The sequence below is a fragment of the Macrotis lagotis genome, chromosome 4 (genome assembly GCF_037893015.1).
Source record: "Macrotis lagotis isolate mMagLag1 chromosome 4, bilby.v1.9.chrom.fasta, whole genome shotgun sequence".
NCBI classification, from domain to species: Eukaryota; Metazoa; Chordata; class Mammalia; order Peramelemorphia; family Peramelidae; genus Macrotis; species Macrotis lagotis.
In genome coordinates, this window is record NC_133661.1 from 78,222,607 (window position 1) to 78,250,403 (window position 27,797).

The window sequence follows — 27,797 nt, forward strand, 5'->3', positions numbered from 1 at the left end:
GACTCCCAAATCAAAATATGCAGCTTGCTTCAGCAGTCCACCTTCAGCTGCCTTCTGGACAACACTATCTGATGTGTCTGTCTGTGATTTTATTAATATTGATACTCCCTTCAAAGTTACCAAAGGAAAATTACCCATGCTTTACTCCTGCTATTTTCTGTAAACTCTTGTAATTTTCCACAAAAGGTTCACTCAAATACTAGATACTCCCTTGAGGCACATAGATTTTATCATCAGTTATCCTTCCTTTTCATTCCATGACTGGTCCATCTTTCTTGATCATGCATTTCTTTGATTATACCACTTAAGTAACTTCTCCTATATAATTACTTCACACACCTCTCTGTTGCCTTTTGAGTGAGACTCAAAATTGCAACCTTGGAGACTTGTGGTATTCCATGTCTTGTGGTCTGACAGCATTGACTGAAGCGTACTCATATTTGTAATAGGGAGAATTATTAAAATCATTGCATATTTTACCAAATGCAGTATACCACATTTCCCCGTGTATAAGATGCTCCCATAGATAAGATCCACCTTAATTTGAAAAAAAATGTATTACATAAAGTTATTGAACTCAAGTTTTATTTATCATGAAATTCAAGGACCTTCTGCTCATAGCTTTCAGGCATCTTTTGGGCAAGTCTGGTGGTTGTATGCATGTTTAGTCCATTCCATTTCATGAACCTAAAGCACCAATTGTGTCCTCCTTTGAAAACAGTCTCTTCTTCTTCAGCAGCAATTCTTCTTGCCTCATACCGAATCATCTTTGTGGACACAAGAATTCCAATTGCCCTTTGCTCTTCAAAGCATCCCTTCAATTCCCTTTCTATATCAGGTCATTTGGCTGAATTGCCTCTCATGGCCTTCTTTTGCCATGGCATTTTCAATTGATTCCTTGGGATGTCTACTGCCTTTGACTCTTGAATAGCATTTACCCATCAGAGCTCTTGTGAGATCAAATGAGATAATAGCTAGTCTTGGATTGTTTTCTCAGTTGGAAGAGGACCAAACTGATGCTCAGCAGCATGATTTCCATTCACTTTTGCAAACTGGCCCACTTTGAGCTTCAATTCAGCACTATACAAAATTTTTTTCAGAGCCATTTATGGGCAGAATATGGCAAAACAACCTAATATACCAGAACAAATGCGAAACAATGAACGCAAAAAACAAGCACTGTATAGGATGCTCCCAGTTTTTAGACCCCCAAATTTTTCAAAAAAGGTTGCGTCTATACTTGATGAAGTCAATGCAAAGATGAAAAAAGTAGTAGAAAAACATGTTGGTAAATATGGTCTTATAGACCTTACTTTATACCATATAGAAATACAGTAATTGATTCTCCTCCTCATTTAGGGCCAGGCCTACCTTACTATCTAGTTATAATTTATGTTCATGACAAGTGTATTGAAAGATAAGTTCTGTCCTTTGTCTGGCCTATTGAGCATTTTAGTTTAACCAATATGCATACTTTTTCCTCTTGAATTTTTGCTGTATAAAAACTTAGTCTGAACTCTTGAGCAGATATATATATATCTCTAATTTAGGAAGATACGAAATGTTCTGAGGATTGAGGTAATTAGTACAAGGTGATTGGCAAACCGGAACATCTGAAAGATCTCACCAAATATAGAAGACCTTACTTTATTTCCTTCAAGGTGCAAATAACCTTTGAAGAACTATGTCTCACTGTTCATGCCTCACATATAGGTCACTGAAAAGAATTATCTCTCCTATCTTTTTTTTTTTTAGGTTTTTGCAAGGCAAACGGGGTTATGTGGCTTGCCCAAGGCCACACAGCTAGGTAATTATTAAGTGTCTGAGACCGGATTTGAACCCAGGTACTCCTGACTCCAGGGCCGGTGCTTTATCCACTATGCCACCTAGCCACCCCCCTTTTTTTTACTTTAGAAAGATTTTATTAATTTTGAGTTTTAGAATTTTCCCTCCATTCTTGCTTCCCTCCCCCCACCCCCCACAGAAGGCAGTCTGTTAATCTTTACACTGTTTCCATGGTATACATTGATCTCAGTTGAATGTGATAAGAGATTATCTTTCCTATCCTTCAAAGAATCTTGCATAATTCTATAATATACATGGGTGACACCCTGATATAAGAAAATTTTTAAGGTGGCATCTTGTTCTAACAAATCAATTTTTTTTTAGGTTTTTGCAAGGCAATGGAGTTAAGTGGCTTGCCCAAGGCCACACAGCTAGGTAATTACTAAGTGTCTGAGATCAGATTTGAACTCAGGGACTCCTGACTCCAGAGCCGGTGTTCTATCCACTGTGCCACCTAGCTGCCCCCAAATCAATTTTTTTAAAAATAGTCAACAGATGATAAATACAATGGGATGTTATATCGTCTACACCTTTCTGTCAGTTGTCTGACTGGAAAGATGTTTCTGCTGTAGAATAATTTGTGAAAGTCTACTTGTTGTCATATCTTTCACAAGGATGTCTTCAATCCTATGTGTAAATTATTCTTATTTGGATTTTGAGGAACTGAGAAAAATAGATATGTGGATAAATTGTTATTCATCTTTTCTCAGTTGATTTTTGATAAGCCCCTTATATCTCTCCGCTTTCTGATAGCTTTTAAATCAGTCCTTCACTGCCCTCAAAATTGCATCAGCTCAAGCACAGACCTCCTCTCTGTATTCCATTTACTCTTTCCATCTTCATTTTTCAGCACCTCTTTTACTTCCGCATACAGTACACTGGACTTGTCCTTTCGAGTTCAAATGTGGTAGCTCCACTGTCATTGATGGAGTTGGGTTTGTCATAGAAATCTTGCTGAATCTTCTTCCATTATTTTGTCATTCTCTGCCACATTTTTAAAAGTTTCATCCTTAACTACTCAAGATAATTTAACTTAATCTCATCAAATTTTCTGTGAAATTGTTTGTTTTATGACAATTGCTCATCATCTTCCACTGACCTTCAGATTTTATAAACAAATGTATTTTCTGAACCAGTTGTGTTCTTAGCTGCTATATCTTTCTCAGCTCTGAAAAGAAATCATGTATCTGTGACTAAGATGGTTTCTTTTTGTGATTAATTTATTATCAAACTTCTTTGGGAAACTGAACAGTCTATATGTCTGTTCTTTTTTTTGTTTTTCAATGTCAGTGGCATGCTCAAATATATCAGGTTAAAGCATCTTCAATTGAACACCATACTTTCTCATTGTTCTAAATTGTACTGGTTTTGAGCTTTGTATTAACAAGCTTGACTGCATACCAATAGATGATTTGGGAATGACTTCCACACTGGTAATTAAATAATTTTCTATTAAAAAGATAAACATCTTCACTTTTTATGATATTTGATTCTTACCATGCACCTCCCAACTCTATTCTGAGGGGAAAGTATATGTAGGAAAAAGTCTTATAAAATCTACAAGCTTTGGCCTCTTTTGTTTCTTGCTCCCAGACCATATTTCCTAACATGTTTTTCACTTCTTTTTTCTTCTTTACTAACTTCAGCAAGTATTAAAATATACCTTGGTTTAATTTGTAAGTTCTTAGCAGTTCTCCCTAGGATTTCTCCAAGATGTGGGAAAATCATCTAAAAGTATCTTTTTTTGGCCCATAGAACAAATGCTTTTTCTTTACTTGACTCAATTCTTTTAATTTGGACTCCTTAAAGGTTCATTGTAAGATCATTAACTCTTTTTGCATGTGTATTTTTTTGTTTCTGTTAATAACTGCCAAGTTTACAATAATTTTTTAAGCCCAACAAACCACAGAATTAGGAATGCCAAAGGACACAATGGACATGTCAGTTAAAAGAATGAGCTTTGTGGGACAAGGGTCCCTGGGGCTGGTCATTTACCAATACTTAATTGAATTTCATCGAAAAATAGGGACAGAGCTCAGATGACTAGTAATGAGTGTGTCCTAGTGAGAAGGGCTACAGGATGAAACAGGATAGGCCTCATGCCTAAGACATTGGGTCACTGTTTCTGACCTAGATTTTCTCTTCCCTTTTCTTTTTGCCCAGTGGGCAGCTGTGTGAGATGGCCTCCCAGCCTCCAGTGCCACTGAGCCCCTGTGAGGGGGCAGAATGCCAGAATGGTGCCAACTGTGTGGACCTGGGAAACAGGCCTGTATGTCAGTGCCTGCCAGGTTTTGGTGGCCCCGAGTGTGAAAAGCTGCTGAGTGTTAATTTTGTAGACAGAGACACATATCTGCAGTTCACTGATTCGCAGAACTGGCCCCGTGCCAACATCACACTACAGGTATGGAGGGGCCTGGTCATGGGGAGGAGAAGTGGGCAAGGGATGAAGAAGAAAGTCCCTGCCTGGGGGCTTTGTATTTCTGATAGTGCTGCTTGGCAAGGGACCCGAGGGCTCCCACTTCTACTTATTTCCCACATACAGTTGGCACAGGCATCATTTCACCTCCCCCCCATAGGTCGCCACAGCAGAAGACAATGGAATCCTGTTGTACAATGGGGACAATGACCACATTGCTGTAGAGCTGTACCAAGGGCATGTGAGAGTCAGCTATGATCCAGGCAGCTACCCCAGCTCTGCCATCTACAGGTAGCTCTTCCTTTGCCCTAGTCACACATCCTTTAGGTCTGGGGGAGCATCTGCCACATAGTTTCTACCATTATAACTGCTCTTCTTAACAGAGAAGATGAATCCCTGGAGGTCCAAGAGTCAGACTCCACCACTACCTTGTTTTCAACTTTTCAGTTCAGGGTCTGCTTCAGAAAGGAAGTACTGAGTCTTCCCTTTGGTGATAGGTGGGCTGAACATATGTGGCAAGGGGAAGGGTCAGGAAGCCTCTTCAAGAAAGGGAACCTTTGATGTGCCTTCCTAAAAGAGCAATAAAGAGGGTGGATGAGGAGTTTGTTATTGAGTCACTTTGAAAACCCTATTGTTCTTCTCTTCTTGTGAGACTATCTCTAAGATGCTTTGAGGTCCTTAGGAGAATAATAATCTATGCTGCTGCTATAGTAGCACCATATCTCTGGAGAAACAGATGCCGATGTTCTCCTGTGGCAAGGATGGTCTGTGACTGAAGCCCCTGACCCACAGCGGGGGGTGCTGCCTTGTCTCCTTCTAGCGCCGAGACCATCAATGATGGCCAGTTCCACACAGTCGAACTTGTCACCTTTGACCAGATGGTGAATCTCTCCATTGATGGTGGCAGCCCCATGACCATGGACAACTTTGGCAAACACTACACCCTCAACAGTGAAGCCCCGCTCTATGTGGGAGGTGAGGCCCAAGGAGGGAACAGGGCTTCACCAGACTTTATTGACAGGATCCCTCCATTTACTTTGAGTCAGAGAAAGTTATGGTGTGGTCATTAGAGTCCCTGGAGGGCCCCAGGGCACCATGATGGTCTTATCCATTTCTTAGGAGAGTAGATCATCTCTAAAATGATATGGAGGTTGGGATCTGGTCTTGCATAGGAGCTCTTAACCCTTTATAGTGTGGATTAATTTAAAACTAAGATTAGCCTTTCTGAAGTTCCATAGATTGGGAGTTAACTAAAGTCTATTCATGGTATGCCTCACTGCCTCCTACTCCATCTCAGGACTGCATTTTAGAACTAACCTTGCCTTTGGATACCATAGGATGTGAGGTTGGGATGGAGGCTTAGCTCATAAAGGTGAGGCTGGGATGGAGGCTTTGTGCACAAAGGTCTCTTTTCATGTCCCCCTTCTCCCTCTGCCTTGGGGCTCCAGAATAAAATTTTACAACAATATTGAAATAAAGGAAAGGATGTCCTAGCCCAAGTCTTATTTGCTGCTGCATGTGTGGAGACTTTGTGAAGGTGAATGTTGGCATCATCAAAGAGAGGGATCTCTTAGCCTGGGGTGGGAGGACTGCCAAGCTGTGAGGTCAGATCTTCCCAAGTCTTCTTTCTCCTTCTGGGCCAGGGAGGTCAGGAAGAGAGGCATACACGTATTTCACCTAACTGGGGTGTAGGGATCCGCCTCCAAGTTCTGGGACTAGCCAGAAAAGGGGGCCAAGATGAAACCTCTGGGTGGAATGGGGCGTGGGGAGGGAGATGGATCACTGTTTCTCATAAAGTCCCCTCCAGTGGATGAACTCCAGAGAATGCCCCCTCCAGGGCTTCTCCTGGGGCTCAGACAAGCTGTGCTCCTGGCTGCAGGGATGCCTGTGGACGTGAACTCGGCGGCCTTCCGGCTGTGGCAGATCCTCAACGGGACCAGCTTCCACGGCTGCATCCGCAACCTGTACATCAACAACGAGCTGCAAGACTTCACCAAGACCCAGATGAAGCCGGGCGTGGTGCCGGGCTGCGAGCCGTGCCGGAAGCTCTACTGTGTCCATGGCATCTGCCAGCCCAACGCTGCCCAGGGACCTGTGTGCCACTGCGAGCCGGGCTGGGGGGGCCCCCACTGCGATCAGCAGATGAGCAACCCCTGCCAGGGGCACAAGTGAGTGACCCCAAGCCCCCCCCCCGGGGCTAGGAAGGGCGGAGGGGCGGGGTGGAGAGGGCGCGCTCCCAAGGGAGCCCACCCTGGGGGGCACGTGCCCGCCCCGCGGGCCTCATCCAGCACGGGCAGCGGGGCCCCACCGGTCACTTCTCTGTCCCCTGCAGGTGCGCGCACGGGGCCTGCGTGGCCCTGGACACGCGGTCCTACAGCTGCCGGTGCCAGGACGGGTACCGGGGGGCCCTGTGCAACCAGCCCGGGGAGCCGCCGGACCCCTGCCAGGGCCTTCGCTGCCTCCACGGGCGCTGCCAGGCCCCCGGCGAGGGCGCCCCACGCTGCGTGTGCGACGGCGGCTTCGCGGGGGAGCTGTGCGAGCAAGGTCAGGGGCCCCCACGCCCGCCGCGCCGCCCCTGACGCCCCCACAGCGGCGTCGCCCCCCGCCCGCCCCGCCCCCGGAAGCCCGGCCCCGCCTCCGGAAGGGGCGGGGCGCCCGCCGCGCCCCCGTGACCCAGCCTCTCCCTTGGTGTCTCACTCAGAGTCCGCGTGCCGCGGGGCCCCCGTGCGGGACTTCCACCAGGTCCAGAGGGGCTACGCCATCTGCCAGACCACGCGCCCGCTGTCCTGGGTCGAGTGCCGCGGCTCGTGCGCGGGCCGCGGCTGCTGCGTGGGGCTGCGGGTGAAGCGGAGGAGGTTCGCCTTCGAGTGCAGCGATGGCGCCTCCTTCGTGGAGGAGGTGGAGAAGCCCATCAAGTGCGGCTGCGCAGGCTGCGCGTAGCCCCGAGGCGCCCGCCGGGCGGGGCCGGGGGCGGGGCGGGGCGGGGCGGGGGGGGGGGCGCGGGGGCGGCACGTGGCCCCGGAGGCGGGAGGCGGGAGGCGGGGCCGGGGGGGCGGAGCGCCCGGCCTAAGCAAGGGACGGCTCCTCCCCCCCTCCCCCGGGCGCACGTGAGGGGCCGCGGGGGCGTCCCCCCCGCCTCCCGGCCTCATCTTCCGGGTCAGCGGCCTGCCGCCTCCTGCGGCCTCGAGCCGGGGAACTGGGAGCGGGCCGCGCGGGGGCACGTGGGCGGTCACGTGAGGGGCACGTGGGGGGAAGAGCCGCGCCCGCTTGTCGGGGAGACTCCGAGGCGCGGCGGGGCGGCAGCCGCGGCCGGTGCAGAAGCGCGAGCACCCCTTCCTCACGCTGCGCGCCCGGGCCCGGGCCCCGGCCCCGGCCTCGGCCTCCACCCGCCCGGCCAGAGCCGTTTGAGATGATTAGCGCGGCCCCTGGAAGCCACAGCCCAGCTCTCCGCCCGGGCCTCGGGATTTGGAGCAAGGCTTCTCCGCTTTGCTCCCAATCTCCCGGGTTCTAGGGGCGGGGAGCCTGGGGACAAGGCATCACCTTGCCAAGGCGCAGCTGGCACTGGTGGGTCCTCCTGGGCTGGGAGGGTCCGTGACACGAACTATTTTGAAGGTGAACCCAGACTTTGGTCACTGAGCGTTGAGGGACAATTTAGGATAGAAGTTGGGGGGAAAAAGAAGCCCTTGAATTAGGAAACATTTACCAAAATAAAGACCTAAATGTTAACCAACAAGTATTTATTAAGCACTATGTTAGACATAGTGAATGGGAGGGATGCGGAGAAGCAGACTTTACATAGCCTAGGCTCAGGACTGTAGGAATAGATGGGTGGTCTGACAGGAAGGCAGGAGGTGGGTGAGGAAGAGGAGAGGCTGCGCCCAAGAAGGCTTCAGAAGAGGAGGGGGGCTTCCCTGGTTCCAGTCATGGACCACAACCTGATACTAAGAGGACGCAAAGGAAGGCGGCTGAAGGTGGAAATGGAGCGTGTGAGGGGCCACCAGGAAGACTCACTAAATTGTTGACCGTCCACAAATAAAAATTCCACTTGTAAATGGAATTGAATTGATTATGAATTTAAGTATTATGAAATTGAAAATAAACATGAGCCTCATTCTTTTATTCTAAAACACCAGGCTGGCTAAAGGGACCAAAGGGCGGGGGAGGTCATGGTCTCCTTTTGTCAGATTATCTGAGATCCTGTCTTAATGTCATGAGAACAAGGGTTCTTCATTTGGGGCCCATGATCTTATTTTTTAAAAAAATATTTTGATAACTGCATTTCAGTGGAATTGGTTTCCTTTGTATACTATGTATTTTGTTTTACCCAAAAACATTATTCTGAGGAGTTGGTGACAAATAAGGGTAACCCCTCAAACTTACAGGAAGCTCTTGGGGGGGGGGGCTGGAATATAAACTAGGGTATTTGAGTCTCTTCTAGTGAAAGGGCCCAATACTTCTGTGACTTGCAAACTCTTCTGTCCCAAGACTGATCTTGAGCTCTCAGGTGCTAATGTTTCAAGGTGTGTGGGGAGTGGGGAGGGGAGATTCATTTCAATGTTTAAAAGCTAAAAGTCCCCCCCAATCCTAAATGGGCTCTGGCTTGTCCCAACTGTAGAGGATCCTGAAGCTACCTGGGAAAGAAAAATGCTCAGGAGATCTCTAATCCCTCCAACTAAGCAGAAATTTACTCAGAGGAAATGTCTTCCCATTGCCTGCGACAGCAAGACAATGGGCTCACATTGTCAAGCTACTCCTTTCCCTCATAGGCAGATATACCTAACTTCCAGCAAGAAGCTGGGTTTCCCCTTTTTTAAAAAATGCTTTTCAAGGCATTACCTTCTTATTCTGCAACATCTTGGGAAGATACTGGAAATGGACAGAAAACAAGGTGCTTTACTACAGCAACACCAAACTACTAAATCTCTCCTTTCCAAAAGGGAATGAAAAGCGGAGGAAAAAAAAAAATCTTAGGACGGCTATGAACCCCCAAGAAAACTGAACTCTCAACTGTTAATGTACACTAAATAATCTCCTCCCCCCCATGTCCTAAAAATCCCCCAACACATGACACCTGATAGGACCTGGTGGGAAAAGCATCAACTGTAAGATCCCCACAGAATCACATCAAGAGATCTAAAACCCAAGGCAAGGATTTCTTACATCTCCATCGTCTACATTATTGCCTCCCTCTCACTCAGGTGTTTAGACTATCATTGGACTTCCTTAAGAGGAACTGATTGCTCCAAAAGCATAGCCCCTGCCTGATGTGGAAACCTATTTCAGATAGGAGGGCAGGGAGATGTCAAAACTGCATTGCCTTCCTGATCATTTTCTTCCTCTCCCATTCATTAGCTAACAAGTTGAATCCTACCCTGTCATGTGTTCAACTTCATCATGTTTTCTTAGTCATGAAGACCAGCCTTTGAACACATCAGCCCCTTCCACACTGGATAACGGAGTTATTTTGAGAATAAAATAAATTGGGGACATCACTTTGCCAAGGCACAGCTGGCACTGGTGGGTTCTCAATAAAATTGAGAATTTTAACCACTTTTGGCTTTATCAATGGCCACTATATTAACAGGTCACTTCTAGTCAAACTGTTATAAAAAGAGAAATAGGGAAGTGAGATGGTTCAGGAGTCATTTAAAAAGGAAAATGTCACAAAATTACCCATGAAAAGCAGTAGGAAGTAGAGTAGGAAATAGAAAAGGCTGAACTTCCTGCCTTTTTTTTATCCTGTTGTAGTTTAACCTTGAAGAAATTACAGATTCTAATAAATATTTATATTTCATTTTGTTATAGTATTTTTATATGTTAAGGGGAAAAACTTGTTTTTCAGAAGTTCTGCAGTAGCAACATTTGTTTGGGGATTTTGTTAGCTTGGTATGCATTCTGGAAAAAGCTGGTTAGGGGTAAGGTCAATCAGAGAGCCAGCAATGGTCCTTTGTTTTAGAACATGCCTGACATTGTCAATATTGCCTTTCATGTGGACACGACATTTATTCATTCAGATTTTGGATTGCTGTTCTCTTTTAAACTGCTGCCTGCTGACATCAGATGCTCACCATTCAACTAGGAGTAACCTAGATTTCCTTGTCCAGATATACCATGAATTAGGCATGGCACTGAAATTCAGAAACTAGGGTTCTGGACTTTAGAAAAACCATTTGCATTCCAAGTTGGCAAAGGAGGGGAGGGGGCATTCCTACTAAGATGGGAAGGACTGCTTTCTCTGAAGGACAATGTAAAGGATGGATTCTAAAATGGCAATGTAAGATAGTTCTTTACTCATTTTCTCTAATTTCACATAAAATACAAATATACTAATCAGACTATGGCTCTAAAGCTCTTTTCCACAATCAGGACCACTTCTTTACTAGTGTACTAAAATAATCACTTACATCCATCTACCCTGCTTTTAAAATTCAAGGAGAATATTTCAGACTAGTGGTCTTTGCTGCCATGGTCAATGAATGTAATACTTAAAAAAATTATTTCTCTTCTTTCTTCACATAGAATCATACACTTATTAGGATTGTTAATTGCCTGATCTTTCACTTGGTCAAAACTTTACTGGCAAAAATAATGCATATGGGTGAGTTTAATTCAGTCCTACAAGAGTTGATTCTGAATCAATGGGCATAGCTCACATGACATTTCTCAATGTAGTCATTTCACTTCTACAGCAGACATTAAGTGAAACCACTACCATTTTAAGTTAGCAGCACACTGAAGCCACCACAGTAAATCCAGTCAAGTTTCACTTTTAAAAAGCATGCAACACAATAAAATTAATGACTATCTAAGGGAATGAATATCACAATGGGTAAATGTGATGGCCCAATGTTGGCAAGGATACCCAAGTGATTCAGGTTCTTTTTGGTAAACATTTTAGATTTAATAAGACTCCTTTAGGTTCATTTATAATCCACAATTCACCCTTCATGGCAATATGGATTTCTACAATTAGGGTTTTTGTCCTGTGATCTCTCTCTAGAGGTTTTCATGGCTTAGGTAATCTACCTCTATAAAACAAAAACATCCTCAATTCATCTCAGAAATAACGCTATTCCTCAATTCTAGCCTGTGTCAAGAGTGTCAGTGCCTTCAATCTTCACCACAAAGGGTCAAAATGGGGAAAACCTTTACAATTATCATTACTTCTAGTGAAGATCAAAGGCTGATCTTGACTTCAAGTGCTAGGCTTTTTTTTTTTTAATCAAGCTTTAAGTCATGGGCTAGGACTAAAAACCTTGGGCCATTTCATTAAATTTTAATCCAGACCAAAATCATGGAATCCAGCCTGAAATAAGCCTCTTGGGAGTAGATTTTGTCACTTGTCCCACATTCAACTGGCTGATGACATAACAGAACAAGGGAGTAGGGACTGACGAAGTGGAATTGTTTCCCTAATCCTGCAAAAATGACCCAATGCTCTAGGTCTTTCCTTAAAACATGAATTTAAAATAAGGACTGTTAGTGAACTAAGACTTTTTAAGTTATTTTTCATTACAAGATATAACCAATGAAATGGGGGTCTAGGGTTAACATGAGAGAGGAGTTTCTAAATTTTTGTCTTATCCACAAAAGACAACTTGGTTTTGCCTTTTTGAGAGTGGATGATCACTCCATGAGAACTATTTAAGTGTGGAGTATTCAGTAACTTCTAGTGTCCCAGAATTAGGCAAAGGCATCTAACCAAAAGTTCTACATAAATCCAAAAGGAGTCATTAACTGCACTAGAATTTTCCTTCCAAATTAGGCCTAAAATGATAAAACAGTAAATTACACTAGAAGTCACACATACAGACATGTGTGTATCTATGTCTGGACTTGATAATTCTTCATATTTCAGTGATTACACAAACACATATTAATATCAAAGATGTTTAATAAACTTCAATAAAATAAGCGCCTTTAGAAAGCTCATAGGATAGATGACAATGATGGATAAGCTCTTCCCACCAATCCAATCACCCATACCACCCTTCCCCCCAAATCAAACATGGAAAAAAGAGGAAATCCTTCAAATTTGGATTTCAGTGAGGGCCCCTTTACCAATAGCAAGAACACAATTTCTTATGTGGCCTAACAGGAAAGTAAAACACAGAAGCACAAAAATCCACAAAATTTCAATATTTAAGAGACTTGGTACATATTCAAAGTTAAAATAACTCCAACTCCAACTTTATAGCTATACATATTGTTTTAAAGCAACTTAATATAATTTTTATTTTATTTACACTTTCAAAGGTTCTTCAGGTGAGGTATGTAAACATTGTCTAATGAATTTTTTTCAATGTTTCAGACCAACAAACAATTCACAGCATACATTTAATTGTCATCCATTAAAGACACAGTATTTTCCTATCCCCACTAACATAACGGAAATCCAGACCCAAGAGATTATCAAATCCTTAAGAGCACCAGCTTGAAATATTTCTCATTAATGCTCTTTGCTAAAGGTGAAAGGAGAGAGCTTTCACATTGGCCAGGATTATGCACACAGTACCAGAAAACGGGAAGGACCCTCTGGAAATACAATCCTTGGACATCTTGGATTACCGTCTCTAAGACTCACACATACAGTTAAAAAAAAAACCGAGAAATTGACCTCAGTAATGACATTAGGAGAAACCTGAAAAGACCTTGAGGAATGGTCGATTGATTTTGGAGCTCCTTGCAGTACACATTTGTCAACACCCTGCTCTCTGACCCCTCAAATTTAATAAATTGTATGGGGTCAAGATCAAAAGTATTAAAACCAAAATGCCATCTCAGCTTCCCAATTGGATGCTCCTTTGGCAAAGATATTAAGTATGGGTTTCTAGGACCCCCTTTGTCCTTGGAGACATGATCTGTTTACTAAAGAAACTTGTCTGTGCTTTTGTATCTGACCTTGGGTGAATATCTTAGAGCTGTAATGGAAAAAAGAGCTGCAGCCATGATTTCCCATAGTTTGATTCCTAATGTCAGGGCCACAGGAGGCATTCTCCAGTGCCTTGGAATTTCTAGCTACACCTTGAGAACTACTTTGCCCCTAGACGATAAGGACCAGATTCTAGAGAGGATGATTCTAATGTAAGAAGACTTGAGGAACCTTAGGTGAGATCCCTTTCAAACCCCCTCCCCATTCCCCCAAATCACTGAAGAGTTCACACATTCCCATCACCAATGATATAAGAGCGGAGGTCAGGTTTCTCTGCCTGTTTGGTTTCATGGCCTAGCAAAGAAAAGGTTTATTCCAATGGAATACTTCAAGCTAAGTAACACAAGTGAAAATTTTCCAAACACTTTCATAAATACAAAAGAGAAGACATTTTAAAAGCCTAAGATTTACATGATAAAGATAAGGGGGGCTTTTCTGACCAAGTCCAGGCCGGTCTTGAGGAGGTGCTGCTGAACTGTCTAGGGTGAAGCGAAAGGTGTGGAAGGGGAGGACTGTCCATGAGATTATCTCTCAGCTGAATTGGTACTTCAAAGCCACAAGTAAGGGGGTTTTTGTGTGGTTTGATAGAAAATGTAATTTAGTTAAAAGTTAATGAAATATGGCCAGATGACCCATTTCTTCTATCAGCCATTTTTATCCTATTCTAAAAACTCTCCTAAAGCTGCCTCAATTGCAGCTTGGCTCCCCTCACATCAGGATTCTGCACATGCCAATAATCCATTGAAATTTACCAGCATTCCTCATTGGACAGGATCTTTCTACTGGGTCTGGTCCTACAAGATTTCATATATATTCTACAATCCTCATTTCTTGAAGTAGGAACATGCACATCAACAGAAGCAGATATTCAAGTACAGCAACATCTCCAAGCAAAGACAAGCATTCTTAGCAGGATGATACTCCAGCCCTACTCATTTCTCTGAGGTCAGGGCCACAGGAGCCCCCCCATCCCAAGTGTTATTATCAAGATTATTATTGCTTAAGAGCGGCAAGTCAAAAAGAACAAAGGGAAATCTGCTCTGCAGACCCGTGTACTGACCACTGACCAGTTTTAGTCTTATATATATATTTATTTATATATATATATATATGTCTAAATATATATGCATATATACTTAGACATATACATATATAATTATTTTTAAAAAGTTATTGGATGAGATGAAGAGAAGCATTAAAGCTTAGACTTGATGCTACTTTTAAAAATCACCCCTTCCCCTCCCCCTCCCCCCCAACCCTCCCTAACCCAACAAGCTCAGTTTTCTGTCTAGAAGTGTGAACTGGATTTATCAAAAAACAAAACCACAGCTCAGAATAGATCCTTCTACAACATTACAATGCAAACTGACATCACTCAGAACATGAATCTGCACACAGCACACAATAAATATTTTTTAAAAACTATTTACAATATTTATTCTTGAGACCATTACATAAGTCATCTCATTTCTTCCCCAAAAGGTTAAAAAAGGTTGAATGTCTAGCTTAGTGCTAAATTCCCTGGCACCTGCAGTAAAACCATTCACATTTTTATTGTAAAACCAGATTTACTTACAAACAGGATCTCAGAAAAACATCCTCCAGCATTACTGTTCAGGAAACCTCTTCACTTGTTTGGAAAACACAAATGGAGGCCCCGAAGAAATATACAAATTGTGATTCAAATGGATGCACATACACCAGTGTGCTCCCAGCTCTCAAGCTTCTAGCATTTCCAGTGACAGAGGCCCTGCCCTCTACAAAGGGCAGTAAGAAATACTAACTCAGACGAGGGAGCCCAAGAATGAAGCTAAACATGATTAGAGAAATGAGCGTTCCATGAATCCTCAGACACTTTTAATGCAAACCAGGTCTCCTGAGAAGTAAACTGAACTCATCTTAGAACAGATGGATTCATTTCTTAACCTCCTGGCTATGAGTAGCTTCAGGTCAGATGCCCACAGAGATTTGCTAACAGAGAAAAAGATGAGGTGTTCATGGGAAATGTTCAAGTGATGTTTCCTTCCTGTGGTTAGGAAAGGTTCTAGTCTATCAATGTGGTTTAATGCTTTGCTGAGGTGACTGAAAGGGGTTATTCCATTTCCCATGGATGTGCATGCAGATTTTCTTGGGGCTGCAGCTGAGACGCCCTTTCCTACTGAGGGCCTCAAGCAGAGGCGCAGTCAACTGTGTCTGCAAAAAATAAAGGCTTGTCTGATGCAAAGCCAGGTGATCTATCTTCTAGGGGCAGTGCCTCCTGCTCACAATGCAGAGCTAGGGCTCCACTATTACTGTGAAGTGGACAAAGACCAGGAAATGCAATTTGACTCCTCACCTGTGGTTTTCTTGCACCTGGATCTGATGTGCAGGTTAAATAGGTATCTACAGCCTAAGGAAGGGACAGATTTTAATCTTTTTTTTTTCCTCTTGTGTTATTTGGGAGTAAGAGCCAGGCCCAGTGGCTGGGGGTGTTTAACTGTCCAAAAAAAAAAATAACACTTTTTATGACAGCCCTTTTGACCAATAGTACAGTTGGTTTATATTCTTAAAATAAATACTTTCAATAGAAGCATTTGAACAGGAAATTACCACTATTTACAGTGAAACTAACTCCACAGTGGCATGTATAAATATGTATATATACAGATATTTGAAACCTTAACTCACTGAGACAAAGTCATCAATAGACTGTACTCCTAGGACTACTCAGAACATAGTAACTATTGGTAAAAATTAACAACTTTAAACTACAGTGGCTCTAAAAATACCCCTCCTCAGTTATGGCATAAATATACAACAAAAAGCAAGCCTACTTCATATAGACTTTTTTCTGCAAACCAGGTTTTTGAATATTTTACAGCATTAAATATAAGACAATATATTGTATAAATTACAGAAAGCAACTGGGAGTGAAAAAAACACAAACACTCTTGAAGACAATGACAAAAAGAACAATTAAGAGAAATGATGGGACAATTTTTGCACAAGAAAATGTAAAACTTGTGAAGCAGATGAATATAAAAACTAAGACTGTATGGGAGAAGGTGCTTGAACCAGTAAGAAGAGGATGGGGGGCAGTGCTGACAAGGAGTTAGAGGCACAAAAGTAGAACTGACAGGAAAGTGATGAGAAAGTCTGGCTCCTTCCCAGATAGGGGCTTCACAACCTTTCTGTTTAAAATGAAAAGGATAGCTATGGTGGGAGAAGATCATGGGATTGATGTGAAGCTTCAACCAAAGCAGAGAGAAGAGTTTGCATTCCCAGCTTGCTGGTGTGAAGGGTAACAGCCCTGAAAACTGGGGGGGAGGGGACTGAGCGAGTTAAGGATACACAGCTTTCCAGACCCTCCAGTTTCTGTTTCCAAGTGTGTGAAAAGGTACTACAATCAAAATAAAGATTGCTACCCACCACCAGCAATCTAAGTACAGACACAAGGGATCTGAACATTACTTATACATGTGTCACTGATAAATATTCAATCAACAATAGGGTATACCATCCTTTATCATGAAAAAGTATTACTCTACAGCTTTTAAATCTATGTGCATGCCCAGGAGAAAATGCAATGTCCTCAAGGAAGGAAAAATTAGAGTAATTTTCTACATAGGGTTTATGATGACCTGTCTGATTCTACATAGCATTTTGGAAAACTGGTTTTTCAAACTAGCTATTCCCAACTCCATGCCTGAAAAGAAAGCCTTTTTCTAAAAGATATATATATATATATATGTGTATATATATATATATATACATATATATATACACATACACACACATATATATACACACACATATACGCACACACACACACACACAAAATTTGAGATGACAGTCTTGAGAATCCATAGGAGCACCAGCAAGCTGGACCACTAAACAATTCTGTCTAAAGCCAAGCTCACGTTGGGCACTTAATGAACATTCAATGGCCATGTATAATAATTGCCTATGGCACCCATGTCAGAAAACAGGTCTGCTCTGCTGGTGTGTGGCAGGGTAAGAATAACTTCTTTTTAATACCACTGGCATAATTATTCTCCAGAAAAGTGAAGTCTAAGAGTTTCCCCAAAAGCTGAGAATAAGACAAAGTCCTGAGAGGACAAAGAAGTGATCATATTAATTGGATATCCTGGGCAAAGGTTCCAGAGTCCAGAAAAAACAATCAATCTTTCAGTGCATATATTCTTACTAATGATGTTGTGTGGTGCCTGGGAGCATGCTCCCACAATGTAGTATCAACACAACCTCAGGATACTGCAGGTCACAAAGTCTGCATTCACCTCGTTTGTTTATCTTTGAGACAAAGAATTTAGTCCTCTTTTAGGAGTCTGTCCTGCCGTATTCAGAGAGGATGTGGTATCGATAATAATCAGAAAGTTGTCATTCTTTCTGTTTTAAGCATGAAATTATTTTTATTTTTTAAATAATTTAGGAAAGCAAGGAAGCACATTGCTGGATTAGGAATGTGATACCTACGTGCCAAAAGAAGACATGATTCAGTATGGGGGGGGGTGTTTTTCAAACATGATTTCTATATAACTAATTAAAATAATCTAGTATTATAGACAGTCTATCCAGGCTCTTTGATGGCAATACTTAAAAGAAATGGCAAATAATCATCAAATCAAATTTTCTATTCAAACAGAATTAAGAGTGCTGGGGCTTCTCAGAAGAATTTTCAGCTATGTGATAACCATCTTCCTCTAAGGAAAAAATGGTATATGAATTTAGCTTTTATATTTATGGACAGAAAACAAGAAGTTCAGTAAAAAACAAACAAACAAAAAACAAGAAGCTTGCCTTTCCATTACCTTTTGTTCTTGTATCATCACTCCTTGGAGAACATATGAAAAAGAGTAATGAATCACTTAAACCTTCCTATTCACATTAATTCATGACTCTCTGACTCCAAGTGAGGATGAAGGTTCCTGTGTTCTGATACCTCTTTTCTGTGATTTTGTTTTTCACCTTTTACATGGCAATTTTGAAAGGATCACATGAATATATTTATAAAGATCTCAGTACCATACATCTCTTTCTTCAGACCCAGTTTAAAAAAAGTACAATACTATTTAAGACCAATTTTACAATCATTAATAAAGGCAAGTCATTTTGATTTAAATTGATCCTTTCTGCAAATTCAGTTAACTTTTCTGTATCCAAATTTGCAATCCAGAAGACTAAGAGTTCAACAGGAGCAAAGTGAATCCTTTCCTAATAGAAACAAATCTCTTAACAAACAGACTTAAAGGCATAGGTCCTCATTATACTTAGTTATTTCACTACAATGCACTGCACTGCATGACATCAGCATGCAACAGTATTTTGAACTCATTTGGTCACTGCATCTGGATATATAGATTAATAGAATGGGTGAATAAAGAAGAGGGTACATTTCTAAGGTGTATGAAATTCAGTCTGAGGGAAAATATCTATTTGGAAGGGGTGAAGATAGTTAATCATAGATATGGAAATACATACATCCACTTTTGCAGAGAAAATGAGTTGCAAAGGTGAGTTACAGGGAGAAGAAAGTAAAGAAAGATAATCAGAATTTTTTTTTCTAAATGAAGAGGTGGAGAAAACAGGCCAAGAAAACAAAATAGAATGACAAGAGGTGAGAGGGAGATTAGAAAAAAAATATTGAATGTATTGATCTTGAAGTAAAAAAAAAATCTGATTTTGTTAAACTTGAGCATCAGTAAGAAAAGCAGCTTTTGCTGGATCACTTTTACTCAACTGGTGGTTCCCCTCAAGGTCCTGGTGCCATCCCCCTGCCAGAACAGGAACAGATACCACCCTATCATTGCCACTGCCACGACTGATGATGACACCATCTGGAATATCAGTCTGTATTATTCTGCATTACCTTTTGTCCCTCTTATTTCAATATGGCCCACAAACAATGAAAATGTCACTTCTAAATGAAAATAAAGGAATAAGCCACCAGTGGCAAGTACAGAGCAAATGTGAGTTCACTTGAAGAAATACATGACTGAATTCCAATTATGTTTCCAAATAATGAAATTTTAGAAATATGTAGTATATGATACATCTAATTGATTGATCTAAACTCTCTATTAGTAGCATACACATAAGGTAAAATTTATGTCTCTTCCCTGGGAAGCTATTATATGCATACTACTGTATGTATCACATTATGTTTACAGTAAGAGATAAATATTTTCTTTAAGGTAATGTGTAGCTTGTTATTTCTATATTGATTTCTTTAGTAATGGAAATGGACACTGCCAAAAAGCTCGAGGAAAAATGGAGCAGGTAGGTAGACTCCTAGTGGAAATTTGTGACTAATAGATACTAGTAATATTACAATATGAAACAGAAAGAAAAGGTTTTGCCTGCTCAAGCAGAATTGTTTAAGTCATTATGTATCTGATTGTGAGGATCAAAGTAGGTATCTTGGGGGGGGGGAGTATTTCTGAACTCTGATTTGTTGAAAGTCTTTCTTATACCTCTCTATACTTGAGAATTTCAAAGGACTCCTGCTACCCCATTCTGGAGCAGAACTCTGGCTTACCCTGAGAAATGGTGAATAGTTAGAAGACAGAGGAAGAGAGTACATATATCATAGATATGAACATATCCACATCCACCTTTGTGAAAGAATGATTTATGAAGATGTCAGTGACAGGAAAAAATATACATATGTATATAATAAAAGGGAGGATTATGAATACCACAGTATGAAAGTTCCTCCTCTTTTCTGGGGGGAGAAGGGTGGCAGGGAGAAGAGGGTTGGCATCCCCTTCCCTCAGTTCAAGAGCTGCTCACCAAAGACCATACCAGCCGTCTATAAACATTTGGAGATGTTGTGACTGTTCAGTGCAAGCCAGAAGAGGTGAGGGGACAGCTATTGCCATAATGAATTAGAGGATATGAGTTGATAGGGAAAAAAACAAACAAAAACCCAGCCCCTGCCTCCCTGGCAGGCAGTGCTGCAAAGACAGACATTGTGGTCATAACCCATGAAAGGAGCAGCTGAAACAATGCTTGGCAGCAACAGAAAGAGGGTGGGCAGGAGGGGAAAAGTTCTTGTACATATGCTGCACATAATCATTTCAAGGGAAACTCCTAGTAAGCTAAAAAAATGTGAGGAGGTTTGCTCAAGATTAAAAGAATCATCATTTTTTAAAAGGTATCTCTTACCTAGAATCCCATCTGCTTCAACAGTAGTAGTCACTGCTACAAAGTTATCAGTAGATTTAAAAGAGGCTCTATTAATTTAACAGACATGAAAAACACACTTTCCAAATGTGGCCCACAATAGGAAAAGAGAAAAATGATGTAATCCCAAAATAAGCCTAAGAGGATTTTCAAAGCAAGTCTATGTAAAATCCCCTCCATTTACCCATTACTCCATACTTTTCAACCTTATTTCAGCCTCAGCAAAAATGGAATATGTATAGCTAAAAAAACAAAGAAAAAAAAAAACAAATTCAAACCAGACATAATTATGCTAGGGGAAAATGCATCTGGCTGAGGCTAAAGACCTCAAGCACAGAGTTATTTAAATCACAATTAAGATCTCTTCATCAATATTTATGTGAAAAGAGGTTTAAGAAAATAAACATTCTTAAAAACATTTCAACTGCGCTATTTCCATGCACCTCAGCATTGGGGGGGGGGGGGCAATTTCATGAATGTCAGTAGCTCTTGAATAGCTAAGCATGGGAATTTTTCAAAGCACAGGCACAGTCTGAGTCTTACGGAGTGGAGAAGACTCTCACCAGCAAGCCCCTCTACCAGCCCCGGAGTCTTTGAAGTCCGGCACAGCTCTCCAGGCTGGGGGAACCAGGGGGCCTTTCACTCCTCCCCTTCTTCTCTACTGTACCTCTAGAGTTGCTATCACAAGAAGAGCTCATCTTTCCCAGATTTGGTAGAAATGCCTGTCTTATCATGATTTGAGTGAAGAACATTTAAAAAACAAACAGATTTTATGTACAGAAATATGGAACGTCTTGAATGGTGGCTATTCTTAAAACAGACAGCCACACCACCACCCTTTACAGGTGCTGCACAAGAAAGTAAAAACATGGAAGAGTCTTCAACGATTCAGCATTCGGTTGCAGTGGCTCAATGGGAATGTATCAGCTTTGTAGAGATGCAACATTCAAGGCACAGAGTACTAGCCAATGGTGCTGACCCCATCCTTCCAGAAGCGTACAATGAAGAAAGAAAAAAGAACCTTTTTTTTCCCCAGAGAAGGTGGCCCTTGATTCTGAGCCTGGCCTGGAGAGGGCAGCTGCCTGGGCCAAAGGAGGTGTGTTTTCCTGTGGCAGCTGTTTCTGTTAGGACTCCTCCAGGAAAGGGATCTTAAGCTAACTCTTGACAGATCTCACAGGGTTACACTGGCTAGATCTCCAAAGATCTGTATCCAAAGCAAGCATGAGATGGATGATAACATAGAGGTGTTCTGTTCTTTGAAAGAACTGAATTTTCTTAATTATTCAGTCTGCCAGTGCCACGGGCCAATGTCTTTATGTGGAGAAAACACCGATAACACACTGAAAACTGGGACAAATTCATTACTAAATGTGCACCTACATGCTTACCAAAGCTGAGCCTTGTTATTATGTAAAGGAACATTTAAGCTTTGAATGTAGGGGGCAGGAGGGGACTTTGGAAAAGAGAGAGAAATAAAATGACTGTTTTGTCCTAACAGTGATATCATTATAAGTAGACAGAGGAAAAATAATTTAGATTGTTTCTGGGGTCAGGGGAAGTGTTAGGAGGAAAGTCAGTCTATCAGGCCCCAAAGCAGAGGATGACAGATACTGTAGAAACAGCAGCAAGGGCTGAGCCTACAAAATAACGCTGGAGGCTACAAGTAATACCTGACTTCTTGTGCCACGTGGATTTTAAAGTGGGGTTCAATGATGAGAATACATGGTCTGAAATTTTAAAAACTCAAAAGTCCACAGAAGTGACCAACAATTAAAATAATATTTTTTTAAAAGTAACAAATAGGATAATGTTTAACTAAAGGGCAATAGACCCCCTACTCCTGGCATGTTCACACCATCCCAAATGATTTTGGTTTTACTTTATCACAACCCCCCCCCAAAAAAACGGGATGGAATAGCAAGAAGTTTCCAAAGAAGATCAAATGTTCAGTCAGAGACGCTGCTGGAAGGCTGTTGGAAAACAGTCCAGGGCTCGATGGTGGTCATTTCTGCTACAGTACAAGTGCTTGTGCATCAAGTATAAAATGCAAGCCTTTAATCATACAGATTAGCTTTTTAGCTTTTTTTAATTAAAAAAAGGATAAATAAGGCACTGTACTTTTAAAATAAATCTGCCTAGTTCCAAGTTTAAAAATCCAAGGAACATTCAGAAAGTAATTAATAACTCCCTTTTTCAGCCTGAGAGAAGAAAGCAAGTTCCTTTCTCCATCTGAGACACTTGTATTCTGATGCCTAAAACTGGATGTTTTCTTTTAACTGCAGATTTTAAAGGCTTGCTCCAGCTTATAAAAAGCAGGTTGAGTTAATGCAAAATAAAGGGTCACTGCTATAGAACAGCTCAGGCCTGGCTCCCATTCTTGATCACTTGGCATCCAGGCGTCTTCTTTTGCTGTGGGAATAATCAAGTTTTGCCCGTAGCTTTCGTTTTCTCTGGGCCACGATGCTCTCAGTTTTCTTCACAGATGATTTGTTATTATTCTTCGGCTTTCCATTACTCTGCTTTTTTTGAGTAGACTTTTGTGACCTGGAAGGTGACTCACCAGCAACTTTCTGCTTTGGAGATTTGGACAGTTTTTCTCGAGGGGTAGACTGAGTCTGGCTTGGTTTCTTTTGAGTGCTGTCTTTTCCTTTACGGAGGGGAAGATGACTCTTCCCTGAAGCCTTGTCTGTGGCCTTCTTAACTTTTTTCTCTTTCAAAGATGCCTTTTTGGACAGCTTGCTATTTTTATCTGATGAAGGCCGCTTCTTGCTAGACAATGCTTTGGAGGACACATCTATATGTTTTGCTTTACCAGTTTTCTTTACTTGCAATTTGTCCTTGCTAGTGGAAGAGGTGCTCTCTTGCAGGCTGCTGTTCTCGTTAACTGTTTTCTTCCTTTTGTTCTGCTGACTTTCAGTTTTAGGTAAGGAATCTGACTTCCCTTTCTTTCCCCTGGCTCCTTCAACATTAGAGGACTTCACAGGAAATCCCTCTACATTGACTTGCAAAGCAAGTTTGGGAGACATTAAAGGGTTAATGCACACACTCTTTCGATTCTGCTTATTTTCCAGAGGGAGATCAAGTGAACTTTCTGCTTTCTGATTCTTCATTGAACGTTGTTGGGCTCGGAGCTTTCCTCTAATATTGGAATATTTTCTTAGGATTCGAGTACTTGCTGGCGTAGGCAAATTAGAAGAATGCTGGCTAGATCTTTCTTCCCTGAATTCTAAATTGGCTTCAGAGTGAGATACAAGGCTAACAGAAGCAGTCTCTGCTGAATCCGTATTATCAACATTTTCTCGGAATTTAGCCCACAACTTTTGAGTTTTCCAATTATTCTTAGCAGGTGTTGCCCCAGGAAATTTTTTTAAGTGTTTTTTCAAACGCTCAGCCTGTTGTGAACTAGGATACTGGTTAGAAGAGGAAGTTTTCTGAAGGGGGCTTTTGATAGGTGGTACATCTCCTGGGAGACGAGTATTGAGTTTCTTCACAATAACAAGTGATCTTGTTTCAGTTGTCTCTAAGAACCACTTACAAATATTAGACAGTTTAAAAGTCTTCATAAATAGCATTTGAATAGGGGAAAGTTTTTGAACTTCTAACGAGCCCTTACATTTGCGTGATCTTTTCTTACTCTTCCAGATCTCTTTCAGTTTGTCAGACTTATTTTTGGCCTTTGGTGTGGGCTGTACTTCTTTCTCCAGTTGGATCCAGCCTTTCTGAACTTTCATGTACTGCGCATTGAAATCAGCAATAAGTTCCTGGTTTTCCTCTTCAGCACACCACTCCACAAATTTTGGCCTATCAGCTACTAGTGTATCTGTATCTGCCAATTCCATGGAATCTTCAAGATCTGAAAGCTGGTTTTCCTCTGGCACTGAATGTACCTGCACAATATCCTTTCCTACAGTTGATTTTGAAACATCCAAAGAATCTACCGTATGAGCATGTCTTAAGTTGTAAGTTGGAGAAGCCAGTCTTTTATGTTTCACTGATGATTTCAGGGCTGTACTGCTGCTTTCCTTTCTATCACCTGGTGAAGTACACAGAGTAGCTGGTGCATCACTAAGTTTTATATTTTCACTGTCTACCTCATTAGCAACTTCTTCTAAATCTTTTGCAGAGTCACCTACAGACTCCTTTTCTGACTGTTTTGTGCCTTCCTTATAAGGACTGCTTTCTGCAGGAAGGTGAACACTTCTATCATCAGAATTAGTCTCTACACAGCTCTCTCCTTGTTGGTCCTGGCTAGATGTGATAGTAGGGCTACTAGTCCGAGATGAAGTTTCTTCTCCTCCTGCAACCTTGGCTTCTTTAGCCATCACATTTTTCAAAGCCTGTCTGGTAGTTATCCCATTCCCCTCACCCTCCTTTTGCTCAGGATTCTTCTCATCAGCATTTGTATTTCCAATATTCTTCAAGAGTGTTTTGTGGAAGCAATCAGTTGGGAAATGTACAGAGGCTGCTCCATCAAGGTACACTTCTCTCTTAGGACGTTTTGCACCTGGACTTTTGGAAACTTTGATTTGAAGACAAGGAAGTTGGAGAGAAGTGGGTGTATCTGAAAGCTGACTTCTTAGGCATCTATCAGAGGCCACAAGGGTTTTTCTGGCTTTCTTCTTTTTGTCTAGATTCTCCTCTGAATGAATGCTTTGATCACATATCTCTGTTTCTGAAGACTGCTTATCATCACTTTTCTCTTCTTTCTCAGGTTGACATGCATCATGTACTACCTCATTTCCCTCAAGGTCATCAAGATTTTCATTGGAACATCCAACTTCACCTTGTTTGTGCTGGTTTTCATCTTGCTTTTGAGGGTTTTCAGTTTTAGTTTCAATACTAATGTTTTGATTTCTATCAATACTTTCAGAATCTGCAGGGGCATCCATATGCAAGTTCCTAGGGGAAGCTTGATTTTCAGAGAAAATAGGACTTTCCTCTCTGTTAAGAGTTTCAGAAGGAGAATGTGGTCTTGAAGCAATAATAGTGTCACTATTATCTTCAAGAAGGCTTTCAAGGGGGTGATCAATGCAGCTACCCATTCCCAGGGGAACACAAACTTCACTAGAGTCTGATAGTTCAATATGTGGTTGGTCTCCCATATGCAAGGGTGAGCCATTTACTATGGTATCAGAATTGTCTTCTATTTCTTTCTCTTTATGGACAAAAGAAAGGGGGGAGCCTTCTGAAGCTGTGGTTTCTTTTAGATTCAGGAAACTAACTTGACTAGGTTCAGTTTGTACTTCAGTATCTTTAGTTGCTGAATAAACTTCAGACTCCTGAGAGTCATTTTTTGAGGGAGTGTCTTGGAATGCTTCCTTGAGGGTAGTTCTTTCCTCATTGGGTCCTTCAGAGTCTTCTCCAAGGATTTCCACATCTCCAGAAGGTTCACTGTCTGAAATTGTCAGGACCTCTTTGGGAGTCTCTAAGGGCTCTGGATGCAGGGCTGAGTAGCTGTTTCTGTCCTCGCTTCGTGAACTTCTGGCCAATGTGCGGACAGTTGGTAGTTCACAGCAGTCTCCATTGAACAAATATCCCCGGGTGCTCTTTCTTGCTGTCCTCCGAGAAGATAATATCGATCTCTGACTCTCAAAGTGGCACTCAGTTATGGGTTGGCTAATATAAACAACATCATACTGGTTATCATAATCATTAATTCTCAAACCTGAAGTTCTTTTACTTTTCCGAGCTGTTTTAATGGAGGTTGATAAAATTTTTGTTCGTGAATGTCCAAAGGATGCTTTCTGTAGAACTGGCATGGGGCTTGGTGATAACCAAACATCTTTGGAATTATCAAACTGACCCTTGTCACCAGGATGTAAATGGTAACCTGCCTTGTTCCTTCCTAGCATATGAAGATGGTTTTCCTGCTTTGGCCTTGTCTCTTGTTCATTTTCCTCTAAATCCTGGTGCAAAGATGATTTTGAACTACATTGTAAAGCATTCTCTTTGTCAGCAGTTCTAGGTGAGCTTCCCATAAACCCTGAGTCCCAAGTCTCTTCTGGTAAAGCTCTGAATAAATTCTTTTGAGAAACCACACAACTGTCACCACCATCCTCAGTACTATTCACATTTGCCACTTTTACAGAAATAAAACCTTCTACTAAAGCTGGGTTTTGTATCTGGTCTTTTTCATCCTCAGATTTTTTAACACTAACATCATGCTCTTGTCCAGTAGTTTGCCCTTCCGAGCATTTAGAAACATGGTGAGAGTTAAATGAGGAAGAATTAGATGCAGTGAGGTATCCAAGCGCAGAACTATCCTTTGGACCACCAGAATTGGCTTTAGTAGTTGGAAGTTCAGAAGAATCTTTTTTGATAAGAGTAAAGGAATTCTCTTTTCTTTCTAAAGATTTCATCTCAGCAGGCTCCTTCAGGGTCGACCCTGTCAAACAAGGGGACCCTTGACACTTTGTTCGGTCTACGAGTAAATCTGCAGAAGGGGACTTCATGTCAAAACAAATAGTTCCCTTTTCCTGATTTTCAGTGCTTAGCTGACCACACCCAGGGCTGCAAGTAGAAAGATCCATAGTTTCAGAATCAGGAAATCGTTGGCCGTCAGTCCCTGGCTGCACTTCTGTGTAGAGGTCGTTTAGGACACGAATGAACTGCTTCTGATGATGGGTACACAATCTGACCATAAACTTTTCCAGTGGTGACTTCGGCTGATTGTTAGAATCTATAGTTACTGTCTCTGCTGGGTCCTCACTAGACAGATAGAGAGAAAAATAGTCAATAAATACAAGTCACTTTCAAAAGGAAAAGAAAGAAAAACTGTACATTACCAAACCTTAATTCCATATATAAAAAATTTCCAGAATGAATTCATAATGAATGTGGGCTAAAATAATGACCAATATATCATAAATTCAGATGTTTAAATGGGATTGATTTCTTGGATTTGGCAGCTGGAAGATTATATCATTTACCCATTAAAAAATAAAGACTAATACATTATAGCTATAATCATTGTTTCAGAAACAGATAAAAACCTTGGGTCATCCAGCTCAACCCTCTCACTTTACAAATGAGGAAATTAAAGTTCAGAAAAATTGTGTGACTGTGCCCAGGGTCATTTATTAATAAGTGAAAGTATCAGGATTCACTCCCAGTACACATTTCACACCTAGAAATAAGACTAGGCAATTGGCTACAAATTAGAAAAATAACAAAGCCACTTATTTCTTAAATTTCTAACAATATGCTTAAAAAACCTAGATTCTCTTATGGACTTTGAACAAAGAACAAAGACTATTACTGTCAAATTAGGGAAAAAAAGTGTTATGTTATTATGTAATTTTACTAACTCATACTTTATTTTTCTTCCGTAAGGATATGATTTCTCCATCATCACATTCAACTGAGATTAATGTATAACATGGAACACTAACAGAATGTAAACACTAACAGAATCCCTTCTGT

General features: G+C 41.5%; 2 protein-coding genes across 14 annotated transcripts in view; one reads left to right on the forward strand and one right to left on the reverse strand.

The window, feature by feature from the left end:
- SLIT1 (slit guidance ligand 1) overlaps positions 1–7,251 on the forward strand; it is a 241,870-nt gene extending 234,619 nt beyond the window's left edge. For 2 of the 3 annotated variants that reach the window (XM_074233238.1, XM_074233239.1), the window contains exons 32-37: positions 4,009–4,246; positions 4,422–4,552; positions 5,082–5,236; positions 6,141–6,429; positions 6,594–6,805; positions 6,963–7,251. In XM_074233238.1, the coding sequence (XP_074089339.1) occupies positions 4,009–4,246; positions 4,422–4,552; positions 5,082–5,236; positions 6,141–6,429; positions 6,594–6,805; positions 6,963–7,201 (1,264 nt within the window). In that variant the 3' untranslated portion in view covers positions 7,202–7,251. Of the gene's footprint in view, positions 1–4,008; positions 4,247–4,421; positions 4,553–5,081; positions 5,237–6,140; positions 6,430–6,593; positions 6,806–6,962 lie in introns of those variants that run through there. The other variant, XM_074233240.1, reaches the window with a different exon arrangement.
- A 7,208-nt stretch (positions 7,252–14,459) lies between these two features.
- Positions 14,460–27,797, reverse strand: part of LCOR (ligand dependent nuclear receptor corepressor) — a 137,282-nt gene continuing 123,944 nt past the window's right edge. For all 11 annotated transcript variants that reach the window (XM_074233226.1, XM_074233233.1, XM_074233234.1 and 8 more), the window contains one exon: positions 14,460–27,083. In XM_074233226.1, the coding sequence (XP_074089327.1) occupies positions 22,757–27,083 (4,327 nt within the window). In that variant the 3' untranslated portion in view covers positions 14,460–22,756. The remainder of the gene's footprint in view (positions 27,084–27,797) is intronic.